Source organism: Simochromis diagramma, unplaced genomic scaffold (genome assembly GCF_900408965.1).
Source record: "Simochromis diagramma unplaced genomic scaffold, fSimDia1.1 OVJJ01000355.1, whole genome shotgun sequence".
Taxonomy (NCBI): domain Eukaryota; kingdom Metazoa; phylum Chordata; class Actinopteri; order Cichliformes; family Cichlidae; genus Simochromis; species Simochromis diagramma.
This window is the reverse complement of record NW_024387174.1, coordinates 2603710-2627612: the sequence shown is the minus strand read 5'-3', so window position 1 is coordinate 2627612 and position 23903 is coordinate 2603710. Positions and strand designations below refer to the sequence as shown.

Below are 23903 nucleotides of genomic sequence, written 5' to 3'. Positions count from 1 at the left end.
AAACTTTCCTCTTCAGATTGTTTATTGTTAATCATGTGACCATAGTGGATTATTTCATGTCGGCTGCTATAACAAAGAATTTCCCAAACATGGAATAAAGTGTTTAACTTTTAAAGTTGAAACAAAATGTTTAAAATAGTTATTTACACTTTTTTCTTGGAATGAGACTGAAATATATATTGATTCAATATGTCTGTTGTAAACTACAATAAACATTTTCTAGTAGGATACATTGCTGTAAAGAACATTTATATAACCCGTGATGCAGATAATACAGATGCACGTGTGCTGTGTTCTTTTATGAAAATGTTTTCTTTGTGATTATTTTTCCTCTGAAAGCAAAACATAAACGGGGGATAAAGTTAAGGCTATATACTAACATAGTAAAACGTCAATAGAATAGAATAATCCTTTATTTGTCCCACAAGGGGAAATTTGGTTGAAACAGCAGCAAGAAAAACACAAATACAAACAAACAGCACATTTTTTTTTGTTTTATATATTTACATCATGGACAATAGTTACCAAAAACAGAGTGTACAGTTATTAAAATTAAATAAAATTAAATACAGGTAAGAGGCAAAATGAAACTTGAATGAAGGCTGAAGCATTTACAAGACATTCTTGTCTTTATATCTTTAGATAAGTACGGTGCTGAGCATATTCCTGTAATTTTATGTGAAGATAAATATGTTATTTAAATATGTAACAATCTTATTGAATTCATTCAATTTAATTTTAAGTATGTTTTCCCCCAAACTGGTACTTTATAGAAATCTCAACAAAAAAAAGCGAGCAAACACAGTTGCCATTTAACTGTATTTCTGTTTTTAAAAGTGTTTTTCAGTTTCCATGTGATGTTTTCCATGTAGTTTCCAGATCAGACTGAATCCAGTGTATGTAGTGAACTTTGTGCTGTATTGATGAGTAGTTTAGTGATCAGAGTCCATGTAGTTTCCAGGATCAGACTGAATGCAGTGCAGTGCTGGAAGCTGCTGCTGACTGTGTGAATGTGTGTCTGTGCTGCTTGTTGCTGCTGTCAAACTTCAGATGAGCAGGTAGTGAAGCCCGTGGTGAGCGTGTACCCAGCAGCATCCAGAGCCCACCTGGAGGGGAACAGCTCCCTGCTGTGTGTGGCCTCAGCCATGTTTCCTCCTCTGGTCCAGTTCTCCTGGAAAAGACAGAAGAAGAACGGCGGAGAAGCGGAGGAGCTGCCCCCTGCTGAGGGAGAGCAGCTGGAGCTCAGAGAGGCGGGACGCAGCGCCTCCATTTTAGTGGTTAATCGGGATGATCCCTTCACATACATGTACAGCTGTCATGTGAGACATCAGGGAGGCACAGTGGAGGCCCAAACGCGACATGGTAAAAAGATTTGGCGACAGGACGTCATTGATGTAGCTTTGTAAATTTGACATTTTCAAATCTGAGGGCTGATATTTCTTAAAGCATTTTATTGCTTTTCTGTTTCAGAGCTCCTCTCTTATGTTCTCCAGTCTCAGTGCAGGGTGAAGCTGCTCTGCCTGCTGTACACAGTGCTGATAGTGAAGAGTCTGGTGTACTGCTGTGGACTCTCTCTGTTGATGATGCTCACAAACAAGGGAGCGTCCACCAACTGCACACATGCTGACTGCTTTCTGATTGGCATCTTTCACACTCAGATTTCCCCACATGAGCAGGCAGACATATAAATTAAGTTGTGGCTGGTAAAATCCATCCATCTTCTTCCTCCTATTCGGGGCCGAGTCGCAGGGGCAGCAGCTTAAGCAGAGAAGCCCAGACCTCCCTCTCTCCAGTCACCTCCTCCAGCTTGTCCGGAGGAACACCAAGGCGTTCCCAGGCCAGCCGAAAGAGATAATCTCTCCAACGTATCCTGGGTCTGCCCCGGGACCACCTCCCGCTGGGACATGCCTGGTGGTTTGGAGAAATGTTTATCATTTATACCCTTCTCAAATATAACCACCTGAAAGTATAAAATAGATATGCAAATATTAAAACAGTCGTTGTTTTAAAGTGTAAATGTTTCATATGGAGTCTTCTTTCTTTTGTATAAGGTTTTGTTTTTTTTCTCCGTCAGGTATGCAAACTATCAAAACCCTGCACAAAGACGGGGAACATACGTGTGCTATGATCATTATAGTAAAGAGCTGCTTGGTTTTTTTTAAGGAATGTATATTTTTCTTCTTGACTGATAACACAAGAGGAAAGTTTGTTTTTCTTTACATGACATTTGTTGCACTTTGTATAACAAGAAGGTGGCTTGTTCCCTTTTCCACCAATCCAGATGCAAAGATATATTCTTTCTCAGTTCTGGGTCCTTGTATAGTCAATATGTGAGATTTATTCTTACAATCACAAACTCGTTCTGTACAGATTCAGCACAGGTTTAAAACAACATCATCTAGCGCTTGGAGAAAATAATGACGTTTTCAGTGAGCAGAGCAGTCCAGCACATCTGTGTTTGAACCAGTTATTCAGTTTCGGGTTTCAAACATTCAAAATCTTTTCCTCTTTAAACGTTACAGAAAAAGTAATGGTGCCTCTTGGCTTCACTCCAGGATCATGCAGCTGTGCCATTCATGTGGGTTGATGCTTGAAACCTACCGTAACAGTGTAGTTGTTTTATGTAAAAATAAAGACTTGATTCTGATGAACGTGTTTCTCGTTTCAGTCTTTGATGCATAACGACGTATATGAATGTAGCATTCACATATCAAACTTGCTCTCCTGCAGCAGACGGGCTGTGTGGGTTTCTGCTCTGCAGCCTCCACACCGTTAGCTGTGGCTTTTCACTTTAATAACACAATGACAGTTACAAGCATGAACTCTGCTTCAAGAATGATTCCAGGAAGGATCTGTGTTCTTCACCTGTGAGAGAAACAGCTCAAATCCTCAACTCAGAGCCGACAAATGAACTTATTTGAACTTTATCATTATACATGTGTAAATCCAGGGTGATGAAATGCACTTTTAATTTGGTTTCATCACAAAAGAAAAATACAAAATGTCTAAATATTATGTCACAGAATCATTGTTGGACGTTTAACCGAAGAAGTGGATAAATCAAGACAATGACACTTGTAAAAACAGTCACAGAAGCCAACAGTTAGTAGTACATTGTGTCTTTGATCTGGTTAATTATTCAGACTTTTTATTAATTTAAAAATTAAATAGTAACTGAAAAAATAAAGTCTGTTGTAGTTGAGGATCAGTATTAAATGCAACTCTGAACATATAATCAGTTATCACATTTCTGCGCCTGACTCTGCTAATTGTAAAAATTATTAAATTATTTAGTCTGACCCTGGTGACATAATAGATTATAGCGCATGTGAAACGTGCAAGAATATCAATATTTTGAGCATCATTTTTAGTTTATTTAACCTTTATTTATACATTTAGTCCCATTGAGACTCATGTCTCATTTACGAGAGAGACCCGTTTCCTCCAAACATGAAAATGTTTATTTACTGATGAAATTTCAAACAGATGTGTTTGAACTCCTCTGTCAGCTGACATGTAAATGTTCCATTTGAGAAACTTCTGTTTCTTCTTGTACGTTCATGTGAGAGACCGAAGCTCTAAGACAAAATATGCAGAATAAAATTTTGATTATTAAATCTTATTGATTTTCTGATGAACTGCAGTGAATTAAAACGGACAAAACATGAAGCAGATGCTGATTTTTATTATTTACAAAAACTTTTAGAATATTAAATGAAAAGGAGTCCATCTACTAGAAAACTGTTGAGTCCAAGTAAAGAATTAAATGAACATGAATGTCAGGGTAAGTGCAAAAAACCAAAAACAAACTCGCCCCCCTCCCCATAAACCCCCCACATTGAGCCACAACACATCATTTTTATTTTCACCTACTAAGAGTGTGAGGAAACAGTCAGTCAGCATGTGTGCAGTTGGTGGACGCTCCCTTGTTTGTGAGCATCATCAGCAGAGAGAGTCCACAGCAGTACACCAGACTCTTCACTATCAGCACTGTGTACAGCAGGCAGAGCAGCTTCACCCTGCACTGAGACTGGAAGAGAGGCCTGTGGAGCCTGGAACTGAAACACAAAAGACGTGTGTTGTCCGTGTCTTTAAGGGGATTCACAGTGGAACAGGCACCAAGGCTTAAGGGCCTTTTTCTGGTTGACCCTCCACGTTCCCCCTCATGCTTCACATAGCAGCTGTATCTGTACGTGTAGAGATCATCTGTATAATCTACTAAAATAGAAGTTGTCCGTCCCGCCTCTCTGAGCTCCAGCTGCTCTCCCTCAGCAGGGGGCAGCTCCTCCGCTTCTCCGCCGTTCTTCTTCTGTCTTTTCCAGGAGAACTGGACCAGAGGAGGAAACATGGCTGAGGCCATCATAACTGCATTAACACGGCAAATCTGCTGTAACGAGTTAACGCGGATCGCCTCGTGCGTGGGGCTGCACGGCGTCAACGCGTTAGCACCGTGCAGCCCCACGCACGAGGCGATCCGCGTTAATTCGTTACAGCAATAGTTACAATATAACAACAATAACAACAATAACAATTTTACAGATGAAATATTTCACGTGAAGCTTTTGCAAACATTTATGTCTGAGGCTGAAATCAGTCTTAATGCTCATCGTTGTGTTTAATCAAATCACTTTTACTGTCACATCACATGTGCTGCTGCACTGAATCAGCACATGTGAGTTTAATATTTAATCAATATTCAAATGATAGTTAATCTGAGCAGTTCCTAAACCCCGCTCGCCGTGCTGCTATAGGCAAAAGAAAAAAACAAACTTTCACTCATTTGCTTTCTAAGGTGCATTTTGCTTTCACCAGGTTGAACCTTGTTTTACTTTCATTCTTTGGGGCATAGATTAAACACAGCGTTGCAAACTTTCCTCAGAGGTTCATGTCCACATTGATGATGACAGCGTCACACAGTTTGACATGTTAGCTGCACATACATGATGTGAATTTGCTGTTTGACCACATCCCAGAGCTGTTTATTTCTACTTTACAATCATTACAGGTTAAACAATGTTCTATTCCAATATTGAAACACTTCTGTAGAGATTCCTCTCCAAATAAGAAATGTGATCCAACCAAGATCAATAACAGTAGTGCTGCATTAGCTTCAAAGTTTATTGCAATCCAGATGTTTGGTATTATAAAGAGACACCTTAATTTATTAATATACTAACATTTACTAAAACCGAACCTCAACTATATTCAGTCAAAACAGTTTTTATTGTCCTGTGATTGAGCCACAGGAAGTGTTTCCAAACTTGTCATCAAAATACATTTTTATCATTGCATCATTTTACAAGAGTTACTTATTGCAGAAGTTAATAAATGATTTTTGTTGTGTTTGTGATTTCTTGCTGACAGCTGCTGAAATATTAATCTGAAAAAGTTTCATTTCTGCAGCAACTTCTGATTGTGGTAATTAAGTCTGTGAGCTCAGTATGTTTGTGACTCTGAGATGGAGGTGAAACATGTGAAACTGGGCTGTGGTTTACTGCTCTCTTCCTGTCACAGACACTGTTTGACATCTGTTCATCTGTTGGTTTTTGTTCAGGCTGCAGGGGTCATTTGTTATTGTGATGATCAGCTTTGAAACAGGAGCTGTAGTGTGTGGCTGCGTGAACAGGTTTAACTTTGTCTCTCTGAAGCTCACATCCATTCTGTTTATTCACATTGAGAAATCATCTTTCTGAGGAAGATTACAACTTGATTCAACTTGACTGTCGAGTTTATCTATGTTAAGAATCGCTGTAAAAACTTATTTGTCTGGTTTCTGGTACCAGAATATTAATCTTCCATCACACTGTTCAGTCCGTCCTCAGCTGAAGGAGGAATTATCTCCAACTCTCCTGGTCAATGTTAAATCACCCTGAATCAGCATTTCTGCTGCCATGGTAACCAGTGCTGTAGAGACACAGACAGATAGATGAAGGTTAGTGTGACAGTGTTTGTTACAGGTTGACTTTGTTGGCTCCTGATTGGCTGGAAACACTCACCTGAACACAGACAGCACAGAGCAGCAGCTGGGAGGAAAAGCATTTTGTGCAGTGGTGTTTCCTCTGGTGAACCTGGGGAGAAGTGGCGCTCTGATGCAGCTGAGGCCAAACAAGGACGAGCTGAAATGTAACGAGCCTTCAGACTTCCTATTGGACAAAAGACAAGACTGCTGGTGCTTATGTGCTTAAAATGCATTAAAATAAATGTGTTAAGTCTTTAGTAACATGATGAATTTGGAGAAAACAAGCGTCTATTTGACTGATTTAAGTTTAACGTCACAGTAAATAACTGGAAACATTTTAGTAACCACATGTCAAAACACAGATATGTTTTCAGTGTCTCACACAGCTGAATGAAATTAGCAATAAAAACATTTTTTCTTTTTAATATCAACTCATACTGACCTGCATGATTGAGCACACATGAAGACATATCAGTTGATACATTTCTTACAGACCTTTACAATAAATATACACTTGTTTGTTATTATTTCAGGAACCAATATAAATACAAATATAATATTAATATTTTGACTCTACTGTACTTTGTTATGCACAAATGTTCACAGTTTTTGTTTTGTTATTTTATGGAAGACAACAAACACACTGTACGTTCACACTTTATAATATCTTCTGTAAATACTCTTCTCAGTGGAAAATTATGGGTAAGAACGACGGTCGAGTGTTGAGCCTGAGCATCGTCTCTCCTCTGATTCCACTAAAGTTCATTTCTCAGCTCTGAGTCCAGGACTTGAGCTGTTTCTCTCACATGTCAGGTCGTTACTGGAATCATTCTTATCTAGAAGTGGTGGTTGCAGCTGTTGTTGTGTTGAAATGCAAAGCCACAGCTGACAGTGGAGGCTGCTGAACAGAAACCCACACAGCCCGTCTGCTGTAAGAGAGGAAGTTTGATTCACACAGGTCAGCGTGTGTCACTGAAGGAAACAAGAAACAAATTCTTCACCTTAAGTCTTAAATTACAGCCACTCTGGTTTCGCTGTGTAGTTTAAGACTCATCAAAATACATTTTCTGCACTCTGACTGTGATTTACAAAACTCCAGATGTTGTTGGGTTACGTTTGCTTTACAATTACAATTTATTACAATTATCAAATACATTCAGTTACATAAATGTGTAAAATAATGCTCGACTATGTAGTCATTCATATGGGCAACTCATTAAATACAAACAACTTTGCTTGGACTATGTTTGACTGTTGATTCTGGATTTTGTACCTTAACAGTTTTACTTCAGATTCCTATCACAGACATGTAAAGGCTGAAAACAGGTTTGTGACACGGCTCTGGATGCTGCTGGGTACACGCTCACCACGGGCTTCACTACCTGCTCATCTGAAGTTTGACAGCAGCAACAAGCAGCACAGACACACATTCACACAGTCAGCAGCAGCTTCCAGCACTGCACTGCATTCAGTCTGATCCTGGAAACTACATGGACTCTGATCACTAAACTACTCATCAATACAGCACAAAGTTCACTACAGTCATAGTTCATTTGTTATCTGCATCATGCAAATGCAAATGTAATCAATAGGTTTTACAAAATCATTTTTAGTGTTTATTTTGATACAGATTCTATTTAAGAACATAAATATCCTGTAATCACTAATAAAAAAGACGATTTTCAGCGATTCAATGATTTTGTTTGGATGAAAGTTTTAATTTTAATTCATTTTTTTCTCTTTTTCCTCAGAGCACTTTAGGGATAAACAAACTATAGATACTGTTTGGTGTTTTGTGGACATACTTCTAGCTGAAACACAGCTGGAATTAAGGTGTTTTGAATCTAAATAGAAATATGAGCTCAGGGGAAAAATGATAGACACTAGAATATGATGTTGACCTGCACTGTATGACACATTATTGCCCTTTATATAAAACATCTTGTGGATATTTCAAGTCATCAACATCATGAGTCGAACATTGTTTGTGGGCTGTTTGTGATATTTTGTGTGGGACAACAAAGTGATTTTTTTCATGCCCACATGTTTGGCTTTGTGTGGGTTTTTTAATAGGTTATGACATTCAGACAGTAGCACGAGATAATGTGTTAATACAAGTGAGTCGGACCCACTGATGCTGATAAACAAAGACTGAAAAGTCTGTTTTTCCAAGATGGAACATTTTAGAAATTTAAATGAATAAAAGTGAGAGCCGCTGAAGGCCCCGAGCACTTGATCTTTTACTGCCTGCGGCAAAAGAAATGTAAAAAACACCCCAAAACCTGGGGGAGTGCTTTGCTCTTTGTTATATCTGTTTTTTGAGTTGTTACTGAAGTTTGTAGCGTGTGTTTGTGTCATGTTTTCACCACAGAGATGTAAATATAGTTTAGAGAATAAAATAAGGCCTTCAGTCTGCACTCCCCACTTGCCCCGGGGGCGGTCTTTAATCTGGGAGCTTGAGGGCTCCTGTGTACGGCCGGGCGATATGAGGAAAATCTAATATCACAATATTTTTTGGCTATATCACAATACACGATATATATCACGGTATGTTTAAATAAGCTCCAATAACAAGTTTTAGTTTCAACCATATAGTGTCTAAAATTGGTACACTCATTCACAGCAACCATTTTTTGCTACTTTGAATACAGAAATATCTGAATGAATTGAACATTTTTATTATAACCACTTTTAACCATCAGTTGCTCACAGAGGTTTTTCACCAATGTCAACACCTGACAGTAAACTCTCTCTGTGGTCGACACTAACAAACACAAACTATAGCAACAAAAGTGGACATCAAGGTAGACGAGACAAACGAAAACAACTGAAATTACAAAGGTGCTCTTTTGTGCTTATAACATGTAAAAATTGTAAAAAAAAAGAAAAGAAAAAAAAATCTTCTGACCTCAAATTACAGAAATAGAAGTCTAGACAGTGATTATAAAACCGACTGACGTAGAACAGTTACAGGTATCACAGCTCGTTTATTTAATGTTTCCTTTGGTGTGCGGGGAGACGTTAAACACGTTAATGTTTACAATTGTTTTCATTAGCAGTAGATGACTCTTCCGCTGGTGGAATAAATCTGTGGTACTGCTACCTTTAGCAGCAATAGTTGTCAAATTTGCAAATTACCAAAAGTAGGAATATTTGGAAACATCTCTGTGATCTCTATAAGACAAAAGGATGGGAGAGGCTGGTGTGGTCTCAACACTGTTCATAGTGTTTCCTTCAGTGCTGCTGACAGCGTCTCACAGCGTGGTGTGATACGTGACACCTTGTAAATGAGTCATTTACCTCAGAGCCGATTTTTAGGCTCTCGCCTTTAGTTCATGTTTGTTTTCATCACTCGTTGTCGTCACACCGAACCTCCTGTAATAAACTTCACTTAATTCTTCGCCATCGAGCGTCTGAGTTCTGTCTGCGCCTGAGTCCACTCCTCCATGACAACATCTGTTTCATATTTGGTCTTTTTCACTTCATAGTAAATCACTTAACTTGTTATAGATTATTTACCCTGACATAAAACACAAATCTGTGGAATAAATCTCATCAGATTTTATATTTGCATGTAAGATTTTAAAATGACAGATTCTTTAAAAGCATCACTAAAGTTCAGCGAATTTCTAATTGATCCTCCTGCACTTGTGTCAAATATGGACACGCCTTTGTCCTCATGAAAGTTTGCCTTCACTCAGACCCATGCCCTGCTGTTCCTACCATGCCAACATACAGAAACATGTCAGGCAATGAGTTGGAATAAAGTTGAATCAAACCTTGAAACACAGAGATGGATGATATTTTATACCTTTCATTTATAAACAGTCAAGCAGACGGGGTCATTTTTGAGCCCAAAGGAAAACCTGATTATTTGCTGCCAGTAAAAAACTTGAAGTCGTTTAAAAAACAGCTTCCTACATTAACTTTGACATAAACCCGTCTGTGATCATCTGTTAAAGCGGACCGACTCTGCTGTGAACCAATAATCACAATAACTGGATCATTTCATGTATTTTTTACACTGAATTGATCGACAATTTATACTTTAAAAACACTGAAATGAAGTGGGGACATTTGTGACCCTGAGGACCACAGGTGTGTGGAAATCGGGACATTATGAGGGTTAAATCTTAATATTAATATCAACAGAATTTACAGCACAGCGTGGGTGAACTTAATAAATATTCAGCACTGGTTAAATCATCAAATTGATGAATGTTCTTTGTTTGACTTTGTTTCTCTGTGCTGCTCTTAATATAATAATTATGATTTGATTTCAGTTTTTAACTCAATTATATTATTTGTATAAATTGTACTAGTCTGAATAATTAAGCTGATTAATCAATGGCACATTTTGATGAAACATTTTACATATTTATGATTATTAGAAAAAGATGGAAAGATGCTCAACATCCATCTGAACTGATGGTGTTTTGTGAAATTGTTTTTACAAATCTTGTCTTAATTTATTCCCTTTTTCAGTGTTTTTAATCATAACGGTTCAACTTGAGTTCTGTGGGATTTAATGTTTAGACTTCATCTTGTATTTGTCTTTTGTGATCGTACTAAACATCAACTCTGTAACAGCTCTGAGTCACACTTTGTTTCTCTCACACACATGAACACAGATGCTTCCTGAATAACTTGAAGCAGAGTTCATGCTTGTAACTGTCATTGTGTTATTAAAGTGAAAAGCCACAGCTAACGGTGTGGAGGCTGCAGAGCAGAAACCCACACAGCCCGTCTGCTGCAGGAGAGCAAGTTTATGATCTGTGAATGCTGCAGTCACACAGGGTTATGTATCACAGAAGAAATGAGAAATGAATTCTTAAAATCACAATCTTTATTTTTACTTCAGACAAATAACTACACTGTTATTTTGTTATGGTGGGATCTGAATGCATCAGCTGAGTTTTTCTGCAGAGATGTACAAAAGAAATCTTCACATAAAGAATCTACACTTTTACAAACACATCAAACATGTTTATTTTGTAAATTTATATTACACAGTTTAAGATGATTAAATGAGAAAAGGTCAAATGCTCAGTAATGAAACATTGAACCAACCAGAAGTTAATTTACATTTCTGACTGCTGACTGGAGGAAATCTGATGGTGAGAAAAAGGCGAGCAGGAAACAGTCAGTCAGCATGTGTGCAGTTGGTGGACGCTCCCTTGTTTGTGAGCATCATCAGCAGAGAGAGTCCACAGCAGTACACCAGACTCTTCACTATCAGCACTGTGTACAGCAGGCAGAGCAGCTTCACCCTGCCACTGAGACTGGAAGGACACTGAAGGACAGACAGACACAAAGAGACAGACAGACAGTCGGGTTATTCCTCTCAGATCAAGGAGAAAAGTCCAAATAGAAACCAGTCACAGCTTCTTCTTCAAGTGGATGAATTGATGTAGTGTTTGTGTCCACTTGGGGGCAGAAGAACTCCACAAGCAGCTAACAAACTGATCTCTGACATATTATGGTCTGTCTGCTGTTTGGTGCTGAGCAGCTAGTGTACAGTGGCTTTATCAGAGCTTGTTGGATGAAGATTTGATCAATTAGTGCAACTTTAAGAGCCTAAACTTGTTCCAGCTCCCTCATTGGACATTGGAGCTGTCCATGCAGAGAGGCAGCAGGTGATCTTACAGTCAGCTGGCTGCAGAGCTGGCAGGTCTGCTGGCTCTCTCTCTGGAGGACAGGAGGCTGCTGGAGCTGGAAGCTCTGAAACAGAAAAGGAGTCAAATGTTGGAGCTGCAGTGAGAAATGTCAGTCCTCTGCTGCTCTGCTCTCTTTGACAGCATCTCCACATGAAGCTGAATCACTGCTGAACACAGTCACCAAGCCTTCATTACCTTGTTGTGTTTGGGCCTCCACTGTGCCCCCCTCGTGCTTCACCCAGCAGCTGTATTTATATGTGTCAGAATGGCTCCCATCAACCATCCTGATGGCAATGGTGCGTCCCGCCTCTCTGAGCTCCAGCTGCTCTCCCTCAGCAGGGGGCAGCTCCTCCGCTTCTCCGCCGTTCTTCTTCTGTCTTTTCCAGGAGAACTGGAACCAGAGGAGGAAACATGGCTGAGGCCACACACAGCAGGGAGCTGTTCCCCTCCAGGTGGGCTCTGGATGCTGCTGGGTACACGCTCACCACGGGCTTCACTACCTGCTCATCTGAAGTTTGACAGCAGCACCAAGCAGCACCAGACACACATTCACACAGTCAGCAGCAGCTTCCCAGCACTGCACTGCATTCAGTCTGATCCTGGAAACTACATGGACCTCTGATCACTAAAACTACTCATCAATACAGCACAAAGTTCACTACATTTACACTGGATTCAGCTTCATATCAAACACAGTCATCACCTCATGTCATCATGGCTCACATGAGGAACCACTTCAAGCATGGTTTTACATTATGAAATAAATTATAATAATGGATTGGATTTATATAGCGCTTTTCAAGGCACCCAAAGCGCTTTACAATACCACTATTCATTCACTCTCACATCCACACACTGGTGGAAGCAGCTACAGTTGTAGCCACAGCTGCCCTGGGGCAGACTGACAGAAGCGAGGCTGCCATATCGCGCCATCGGCCCCTCTGGCCAACACCAGTAGGGACGTAGGGTTTAAGTGTTCTTGCCGAATGGAAACATTAAGGGGGGCTTGCGGAACAAGTTCGAAAGAGAGCACACGGGATAATCGACACCGCCGAAAGTCCTGGCTACAGATGAGATTTTACCCCTGTAATTTATCCACAAATCTAAATGACTATATATAGAGATTGGTTCTTAATCTAAACTTTTGCACATATCTATTACTAATATAATCATTGAGAGCCTTGGGAAAATAACATCAAATGTTCTCGATTTAAGAACATCCTTTTTATATAGTAGCTTGGTAGAGGCCCTTGGCAGGGAATCAAGACGGGGAGGCAAATGAAGGGCGAGAGTGAGAGGTAATGGGCTGAGTGAGGTGGGGTGTATTGCTGGGTGGAGCCCGCGGCTAGGAAAGTTAACGAAACTTGAACGACAAGGAACGAAAAGGATAAGGTTTAAAGTTGAGTCGGTAATATTCAAGGGAAGTACGCTGACGCGAGAAACAGGAAAGCCAGCGGGGGTAGCCGGGCAAGTCACATGACCCGGAGCTCACTATATCCCTCTTCCCTTCGTCCTTCCTCTACTCCCCCCCCTACTCAGTTTTTATTAAAAAAATACAATGTGCGGCGAATCAGTGATGTAGTTTACTTTTAAATCATTTGTCATCGAAATACGTGAAAAGGTAACCTCTTTTGAACGTTTCAGGTAGTATTTGTCATTTGTTACTATATTAACCGTACTTAATCAGTTTCACATGTTTATACAGTTATTTGCATCACACTTACACGCTAATATTTCACCGACGTCTCTATGCCCCTTAATAAACTGGGGGGGATGGTTTCCCCACAACAGACTCTTTGGATCACACATGCATTATTGTCTAACCCCAGATAAACTATTCACCATTCTCTTCTTATGCACAAACTTCATATTACAACCTGTTGTACGTGTTAATTTAACCATCAGTAATCTGACTCTGTGTTAAAAAACCCGCCGATATCCCTGAGCGGATCAAATCCTACACATGCGTAAAGCAGATTAATGATCTCCGGCTGGAGATCCGTAGGCTTGAGATGGAAGCTGAAAAATAATTTTAAGCAAGTTGCAGTCTTTTCTGATGTGTGAACAATGGATAGCGATGGAATTCTTATTAATGAATGAACAACGAACTGTAAAGCACCGAAGCAGCAGAAAAACTGACCTACACACATTTTCAGCTGTCTACACTAAAACAACGAAGGGAAAAAACTGTTTGTTCTTACCTGTTAAGACAGTTTCAGCTTCCAGCGGCCAAGATGAAGTAGTCGTTCCTCCCACCGTGCAGGACAGAAGATAACAAAAACTGTCTGCTGTGAACGTGTAAGATGAGTGTGTAAGGGTACACAATGAGAAGCAGGATTATTTCAGCTCGTAGTGTCCTTAGACAGACGGGTAGTCAGGAAGTGAGCGGCTGTGGACACCCCCCTTTTTTTCTCCATAGAAACTTTATTGAACAAACAATGAGCATCCAACATACCAGATGGCCTGTGGACAGCCTTCTAGCCTTAAACTCCGCCCTTACTTCCGTGTTGTTCCGGTCGCTAGCGCCACAGTGCGAAAACTTTAAAATGGACCCAGAAATGTCACTCCGTTATTTTTGTATATTTGTAATTCTCGAGGAGCTAGGAAAACCTTTATCGTTGTCACCCCGCATGTTTTGTACCTGATGCTCATCAGAGACAATCATATCCAGGTAAAATAATTTCCTTTAATCTACACGCATTTAGGAATTACTCAGCTAATTACACGGATAATTGAATCCAAAAGGTGTTCGCCTGCCAAAAACTGATTTACAATGTTTCTGTGTATAATATGTATAATATCTTTATGTATGTTGGTAAATAGACTTCAGTGAACAGGGTTTACAAAGGGGTTATATAATTTTAAAATTACCTGTTTTTCAAGTGTTTTTGTAACTCTGTGTTATTGTACCTACATTATAACCAATCGGATCCTTTTTGTCCACTTAAAGTATGTTTACAGAACTGTTGATATATTTGTTGCGCTGTCTGCTGTCCTCTTGGGCAGATTACTCAAAAAATAAATGTTCAACTTTTTTTTTTTGAACTGGATAAATAAAGGATATTTAAAAGTCTCTGCCAAAAACTGATTGCAGCTTCTACCTTGTTACAGGAATGATGTTTGTGGCTCAAGGTGACTTGATATCATTCATGAGGGATACATTTGACATATGTTTCACGTATTATAGACCAACAAGTGCAATCAGTTTTTGGCAGACGATCATTTTTTGGCACAACATCGGTCATTCTTACACATGTACTGTATTATATAAAATATATAAACCAAAGGTCTTTGAAACTTATACAATCTAATCTTGTTTTTTTTACATAGCACTTTATCAAACTGTTGTCTGCTACAGAGTTACAAGTATTATACTAAAAATATAGCATCCACCATCTGTTTTCATATTTCTGGAAACATCTTAGTGGCAGCCACGAGTGAGCCGGCCCTGCAAACCCTGTGGATGGACGATGCAGTGGCCAGTGGGAGGAAGCATCCTGAAGCTCACCACCCTGTGTGATTCTCCACTCGCTGACCAGAAAAGACAAACCGCAGGTCTCAGTTGCTGCACCCCATCCACGTCTGATCTTGCTCGGGCAGATTCAGCAACACTGCCAGAGACTTCCTGTAATCTATTACAGTTGTTAAAGAACCGTCCAGGAACAGGGCCCTGTTTCAGGAAGCCGGTTTAGAAAACTCAGAGTGAAAAACGATACTCAGGGTTGAGTAACCCCGAACTGTCCAACTTGGAATATTCGGTTTCAGAAAGGCTGATAACAAGTAGTTCAATCAATGCGGGGTTGCTTTAACCCCAAGTTAAGCTCGCGCACGAGGATACATAAAGCCCTGATCAGTGGAGCACAGATTAAGCGAGTCACCATGGAGACGGAGGGAAAGAAGGCGCGGTCAATGTATTTTACAGCGCTTGAGGCCGAAATTCTGATGGCAGCATATGCCGATAACATGCAAATTTTGCAGAAAAAAAGTAACACAGCCCCAGCTGCAAAAGAAAGGGAGCATGCATGGCAAAACATAGCCGACAGAGTCAATGCGTGAGTGTTAATTTAAACATTGATCTAGGGATTTCCACCCATTTAACACGTTATTTATTATATTTTATTTTTTATTTTATACATTTTATTTTGTGACGTGATGTGAGCGCAGGTGCAACCCAACAGGCCCCAAACGTTCCTGGCAGCAAGTAAAAATGAAATATAAAAATATAGTCCAAACAGGTAAGGTGTAATTGTATTATGAGCCATAGTGCTTGGTCTGTTTGTCCCATGTAAATCAATTGCAGTTAGAGGCTACATTAATTTCCCTCTGTAAGCACTTATTGAAATTATCTGAGCACATTACAAGTACATATTTGCTTACTCTGTATGCTCAAATGTGGCCCGTTATAGCCAACAGAAAAAAAGCGGAGGCCCGAAAAACAGGTGGGGGTCCTCCACCACCACCACTCACAGAGGCTGAGCAGTTGGCCCTCAGCCAAAACAGTGGGCGCCCTGTGGCCGAAGGCATCTCTGCGGGGACATCCTCTGAGTCAATAACCCTGCAAGACACAAGTGCCTACATAGGGGGTAAATTCAAAATAAGACATGATGTGCATACATCCTGTCTTCACAGTCACCTTTGCAGTGCTACTCATTCATTTGATAAACTCTTTACCATAATGGATTATTTTGTAGTGAAGTTATTTTCCTACTGATTTTGCCTTCCCTCAGTCTTGGTTGTCTTTGAGAGCATAATGACAATGAAGTGTAAGGTGATTGGTATGTTTGTTAATTGCCATTTGGTCCCTTGTAAGTTATAAGTGACCTGTATAAACCTCATATACTATCAGTTGATGGTGGTGGTGTACTGCATCTGGTGCAGCCTCCTGTTGAGCCAGACCAACATGCAGTTGTGAGTAATACTCCACAGATTACATGAGTTTACAGTAGAACAGCAATGTTGTTTATTTCTTTACTACAGGAAAATAATGAAGAAACATTGACAGCTGTTACAGAGGAGGAAGCAACAGAGACACTTTATGAGGTTTACATCTTTTAATACTTTGTGTACAGGAAACACAGGCGACCAATAAAGCCAGTTGATCCAAAAAATCTGTTTATTCTTCTTTCAACATGTTGAGGTGATGGGTCAAAAGAAATGATTGTGACATATGGTGTCTCTGACTGCGCTTCCATCTTGTATGTCCGTGGGAGGGTCAGGATGTTCATGTTTGGATCACTGCTGATGTTTGGTTCAGAAGGACAGTGTTCTCCTCTAATTGTGGCAATGTTGTGAAGAATCACACATGCCACAATAATGTCACATGCCCTTTCTGGGGTGACCCTGAGTCTTTGCAGGCACTGGAACCGGGCCTTAAGCATTCCGATAGTCATTTCAATTCTGGCTCTTGTCCTGCAATTAGCCAGATTATATCGCTGCTGTGGGCCCGGTTCAGGGTCAGGGTAAGGGGTAAGCAAATAGGGTAAACATGGATACCCCCTATCACCAAGCAAGTAGCCAGTGAACTCTCCTAAGACAGAAGGATACACTTCAGTTCAAATGTCCCTGAAGCAATTGGTCTTTATATATTTTAAAGTATTCTCAACTCACCATGTCCAAATTTTGTGCTCAGTGTACATTCACGGAATATTTGTGAGTCATGGACAGAGCCTGGCCACTTGGCTTCCACATTTGTGATAATGTTGGCAGCATCACATATGATCTTCACAGTGCAGAGAACACAAATTAGCATCCATTACTATAATGAAATAATATGTTAGTTTGAAATGCTACAGGGAACTATGTACCTGTACATTAATGCTGTGGAAAGACTTCCTGTTCACATAGTCTCCTTCATTTACTGAAGGAGCAATGATTGGAATGTGAGTGCCATCTGTACAGCCAATCACGCCTGGGAACCCTGAAAATAAATGTAAAATTTAAGTGGTAGTCCAAGTATCACCACATCATAAATTAAGTTTTGGTCATCCTGATACCTGCAATTTTGTGGAATCCCTCTTTGATAAATCTTGTGGGTCTATGACCGGGGAACACCACAGACGAGTGCAGGAGACGTTTCAGTGCAACTGTAACATTCCTGACTGCCCGACAGACGGTAGCCTTGGAAACGTGCTCAGCGTCACCAATATTATACAGAAAGCTCCCGTTTGCAAAAAACCGAAGTGCAATACAAATAATATGTAATGAACTGAGAGCATGTCCGCGATGTGTCACATGCGTAATATATGGCCTGAGGATGTTATCCAAATAACTTATAGATTGTGCTGAGAAACGGTAACGTTCGCACAGAAAATCATCAGGAAATGATAAAATGTCCAAACGCGCTCTAATCACTCTCTCCCGGCGGAGAGCTCTGCAGAGAATTTGGGCTTCACGATCTACTGGCTCTTCAAGGCAGGGGCACGCCATGTCTGACACTTCCTACTGTCAGGTTTCCGACAAAGGGGCGGAGACAGTCAGGGTTAGTTGTAGTAAACCTGCTAGGGGGCAGGTTAGCTTCACGGAGTGTGTCGTCATGGTGACTCACTGAGGCTTCATCTGAACTCGCTTTGTGAAACCGAAAACCCAGAGTTTTCGTTAACTCAGGGTATACTTACTCAGTTTTTCCACTAAACCGGCTTCCTGAAACAGGGCCCAGGTCACTCAGGTTAATCCTGTGTGAACAACTGTAAATATTGTTTTTCCATCTTTACATACTGTGTATTTGAAATACTCTTGTTTAATTGTTATTGTTATTTACTTTATTGCTATCAAATAAATATCCATGTAATATTGTTCAAAGTTAGCGTTATGTTCATACATGTTAAAAATGTCTGTAAATCAAATTGAGTTCAGTGACAATTACTGTTTGTTTGAATCAATGTATCAATGTATCAATAACATAAAACCTTTAAACTAATGCAACACATATAACAATGTAACAAATAAATTCAAATAAATAAATTTCTCAATACATAACTCATTTTGGAACTAATCTTTCTAGAAGTGAACAGTCTGTCCATCCTCTCCCTGCTCTCCTCTCCTCAGCCTCTCTTTGCTGCCTCATGTCCTCTCTGATGAGGTCTAGCAGCTCATCATCTCTTTTCCTCTTCCTCCCTGTCGTAGGTGGCTGAGCCGCTTCGTCATCGCTGTCGTTTTGGTCACCCACTGCTGTACTTGGCCCTGGAGTGTCCTCAGGGAGAGAGGATATTAGGACAGGAGGCCTAATGGAAGGCATCTGTCCTATCATCTCATCCATGAGGGCAAACCAGGGCCAAGCACAGCAGTGGGCTTCCCACTGACCTCCTCTCCTGACCCTGGATACTTGCAATCCTAAAGACAGAAGAAACCAAAAATGACAGCAGGCAAATAAAAACACCACAACTCTTAGTAGTTGCACATTTAATAACTTGTGTTCTTAAGAATTATCTTCTTGATAACACACATGCGTACTTTGTATTCTTTAAAGTTATCTCATGTCTTCTGGCCTGCAAGGGGGTCACTTTCCCCTGCAGGCCCATCTTCTCCAGAATTGTCCTGATCACACACAACAAATAAGAGAAGAAAGGAAACCATGGCAACTATGTTAATCCCTAAACCCAATAGTTTTCACAGCAGAACACCAGAGGACGCCGTCTGGACATCACAGGTTCTGTACAGCAGCGGTCCGTGAGTCGTTTGGTACCGGGCCACGAGAGTTGAAATTTATGGTTTTCAGGGGTTTTATCATTAACTCTGTTTCCCTGGGTCTTTCCCTTGTTGTAGCTGTGTGTCTTATTTTGAAAGAAATATGTACATGTTACCATAGCGACCAGGGCGCATTAAGCGGCAGAGAGTTACTCAATGTTGGAGCATTTTCAGGAGGACGCTGCTAATAAAGTTACACAATTACACAGTACATTCATGTTTATTATTATATTTACAAAATACCACAGTTTGTGTCTTGGTCGGATCATTTTATGTGGTTGTTTTAAAGGCTACGTGTCTGACATAAACCGGTCTGTGGCGCAACAAAGGTTGGGGACCGCTGCTGTACAGCATGAGGGTTAATAGGACCGCACTCATATGAATATGATGTGTAAACTGATTTATTCTTGTACCTCCACGCCGTAGCGGCCCAATTCTTCACCCCAGTGAAAAGGTGATCGTTTTCTCCTCGTTTTAATATATTAAGCCGTTTGGTCTCCACAACATATCACCAATTCGAAAAAATCAAAATTAGCTGTATGTATCAGAAACAAATCTCCTCTATGACCCGCAATGAATCCTGGTATATAGTAGGACACGAAGGATACATCGGACCCATCCTTAAAATTTGGGGAAAAGTAGGACGCATTTGTCACCACATTTTGAGCACTCTTTGAATTCAGACAGCCTTCGTCGCGTCGCTGTGACGTCATTGCATCCAAATATGCAGTGTTGGGGAGTAATGGAATATATGTACCGCTGTTACGCATTTAAAATACAAAATATGAGTAACTGTATTCCGTTACAGTTACTGTTTAAAAAGATGGTATTCAGAATACAATTACTTTGCTGAAATAAAGGGATTACACGGGGGTATTTTCCCGTTTCATGTGTTCGGCTATGCCCTCTCTATGTTTGGTTTCCACGCCCCAAACAAAACATGGATCAAGAAGCTCTAATGCCTGTGTCTCAGTCTCGTGGCCCATGTCACCTCTACTTGCGGCTCGCGTAATCACATGAAGAAATATTTTTTAAAAATTATTCACAAAAATGATTTAATATGAAGGCAATAGCAGAGTGCTACAGGCATCGCCCTAAAGCATGCAGCCTGATGGGCAGTGTAGTCCGTGCTGCAGGGAGAATGGACTGTCATACCCGTGATGTGTCTGTGAGCGAGGGAGGGAGAACAAGGAAAAGTGCGAGCTGTCACGGAGCAGAAACAGGAGCTGGAAGCATGTAAATATAATAATAACCACTGCAGCCAAGAAGAGAGCCTGACGAGCCCAGCTGTAAGTAAGCTGTTAAGACTCGACTGTACGCTGTGTTCGTGTTTTCCTCTGAAACAATAAGTCCCGTTGGAGCCTTTCAACACCTCTCTCTGTCTCTCACTAGCAAAGTTGACCCAGACAACAAAGCAAAGCTAGTTTTCAGCTACGAGCCCGACACGAACCCGACGTATCAGTCAGAGGTGCCTTTACTACGGTTTGGAGCCGCGGACCTGTTTTATATACGCGCCGAATAGTTTTCTATACGAGATCGCTGCAAAAAGTGCAGCCTTACCTAATGTCCACCTACTGTTACTCATTTATATTAAGATTTAAACATCTAGTTGGTGTTGGTGTGGAGAGTAACCTTCAGTAATAGTAATAAATCACACAGCAATAGCACATTCATGTAGTTGTAAAAAGCATGATAATATATTAAGTAATCCAAAGTATTCAGAATACATTACTCTCATTGAGTAACGTAACGGAATATGTTAAAAAATACATTTTGGGGCATGTAATCTGTAATCTGTAGTGGAATTAGTGATGTGTCGGTCGCGAACAGTGTTGGTCAAGTTACTTGAAAAAAGTAATCAGTAACTAATTATCGATTACTTCCCCAAAAAAGTAATCCCGTTACTTTACTGATTACTTATTTTCAAAAGTAATTAATTACTCAGTTACTTTTTAAAAACACGATTTACAACCTGAATAGGTGATAAAGTGATAGATCTTTCAGCCCAATTCTACTTTTCTACATAATCCATCATACAAAATGTAATCAAATGGAAAAGTCTCTTTTTAAAACTTGTTTTATTAGTTTTAATCTTTTAACTTTATGCATCAAGTAAAAATTTAATTATATGCAACATTCTCTGACTTGAATAAATTAGTTTAACATTTAAACCTATTTTCTGCACATTCCAGCACATAAAATAAAATATTTTTGTGTTTACACTCAGTCTTTCAAATAGATGCAAGTAAAACACAGCAGAAAATAAATAAAGTCAAAACACATCCAGTGTAGATGTCAGAGAAACATGAACATTTTATTTGTACTGTATAATCTGCAGATTGTGACAGAAATCTGCAGCTATCCTTTGAAGCACCGCTCCTCTAAAACAGCAATAAGGATCATTATTAGGTTATTTACATTATTATATAAATAACAAAATAACTTAAAGCAAAAATTGGTAAAACTTTATCCTCCAGGTTCTCAGACAGATCAGCTGATCTTGTGTGGATGATAAACTCTGCACCTATTTCTGTGATGCTCAGGGATTTTTCTGCCATGTCACGGTATTTGAAAAAAGTTCACACCACAATAATTTTTATCAGTTCTTGAACATAAAAAACATGTAGAATTTTACTATTAACACTGAAAATATCTTCCCCCCCCCCCAAAAAAATCATAATGAATTAAATTAGTTCCAGATATCAGATGCACCTTCCTGCCCCACAGTCAGAGACACGTTGGATCACGCTGCAGCTGCGACGACTGAAACCTCAGAAGGAAAAACTCAACTATAGAAATCAAATAAAACAACTCTGACTTTTTATTGTTTGAAATCAGCTTAATGTTTTTCACATAGAACAAAAAATAAATTAATGCAACTGACAGAAACTTGTAGGTAAGAGAATAAAATTAAAACAATAAAGAAATGCTCACAAAATCAGATTTTATTACACTTACGCAGCAGGTCTTTGCTTACTAGGGCTGGGTTTTGATTATCGATTAAAATCGATTCTGGCTTGGATAACGGAAAATCGATTCATTAAAATCCAGAATCAATTTTTTAATATAAATTTATTTTGCCCGAAATGCCAGAATCTCAGGTGAAACCTCACAAAATTTCAACAAACACCAAACAGCTAAGACAGTAAATGAGAGCACGAACACGGATTCTGCACAGAGACGTAAACACAAAGCTCGGACCGCAGATCAGAATCAGTGAGATGTGACTTTCTCACCGACGGCACGGACACGGTCGGGGCTGAAAGCCGACCGCTCACTGATTCTGATGTTTCGGCGGCTCCGCGCTTTGTGTTTACGCCCTTTTCTAAAACTGTTAGTTTGATCTCTCTCCAAACAATATTGACTGAACCAGCAGCAAAAGAAGATCCAAACTGCGCTTCACATAAACATCGTCATGAACTCACTCTGACTTTTGCTGTTTTGTCACGAAATAAAATCACACTTCATGCACAGCTCTCTCTCTCTCTCTTCAAGATCAGTTTCTCGTTGTGAGATTATAATATTATTTGATGCCATGTTATACCCCCAATTAAAGATTGTGAATTATTATGTAGTTTTAGTTTGCATTATTCTCCTGAATTAGAAGAAGCTGATAACTATTGCGTTTGTTAAACTGATTTGCATTACATTAGACTGCTGATTTATTGTTAATGAATGATATTGTTTTATGATGCATTATACTGCTGAGTTATAAGAAATTCTGTTCGCAGAAAGTCATCGCCTTATTTGTCTGATTAAGAAGAGAACAGAACAGGCTGGAGTGTCCTGCCCCATCTCAGCAGGAGCAGATAAACAGGGAGCCAAGGTCGTAGCTTAGGCGCCGTGTGAGAGAGAATGTGAATGTTTAGGCTTTTATGATAAGGTGGGGGCCACTAGAGGCTATAAGAGTTTGATCAATGCTCCACCATTTTGAGATCTGATGCTGTCTGAGTACGGTGTCCATCTCCCACGCGTGTGATCATTAAAATCATCGTTTGACTCAACCCGGCCGGACCAGTGTTGTTATTGTGGTTTTTTCCTCTTGTCTCCATCCCCAATTTTTGAATCCGTAACACAGTCTAAAAATCAGTTTTCTGCATTATTCGCTTGCTTGTTATGCACAAGTCTACCGTTGTTTACAGGCTGTCGGACGCTTTTTTTCCTTTTACTTACTTCCGAAGAGAAAACTTCATTTCTGCTGTTGAAGACTGAACAAATGTAAACTTTTTAAAATTATACAAAACTGCAAAACTCTCCGCTGTGTCTCTAATAAAAACCTCTGTAACTTTGCTCTGCTTCACTTCAGCAGCATCAGGTAATGTTCATATGTTGATTAATGGTTTTCTTTTGTTTTCGATGTACTGCAGAATATTTTTATAAAATCCCAGTCCAGGAAAATCACCTTCATGTTTTTCTGTGTTTTATCCTCAACTACTTTGACACAAAGGCCTCTGCTGTGATGCTCACACCTTTGATAAACTCTCGCAAGTGTCAGCTTCCTTTTTATAGACATAAAAATATGGAAATGTACTGATGCATGATCTAATTATAATATTTCTCACTGTCTGAGGCAAAATTTCCCCGCTTCAAAGCGAATCAAATCG

At 39.8% G+C, this 23903-nt stretch overlaps 1 protein-coding gene across 1 annotated transcript in view; it reads left to right on the top strand.

The window, feature by feature from the left end:
* The window catches only part of LOC120744852, a 7354-nt gene extending 4707 nt beyond the window's left edge, over positions 1 to 2647 (top strand). Inside the window, exons 4-5 of the mRNA XM_040049457.1 lie at positions 1051 to 1362; positions 1471 to 2647. Of these exons, the coding sequence (XP_039905391.1) occupies positions 1051 to 1362; positions 1471 to 1688 (530 nt within the window). The 3' untranslated portion in view covers positions 1689 to 2647. The remainder of the gene's footprint in view (positions 1 to 1050; positions 1363 to 1470) is intronic.
* Positions 2648 to 23903: the final 21256 nt, after the last annotated feature.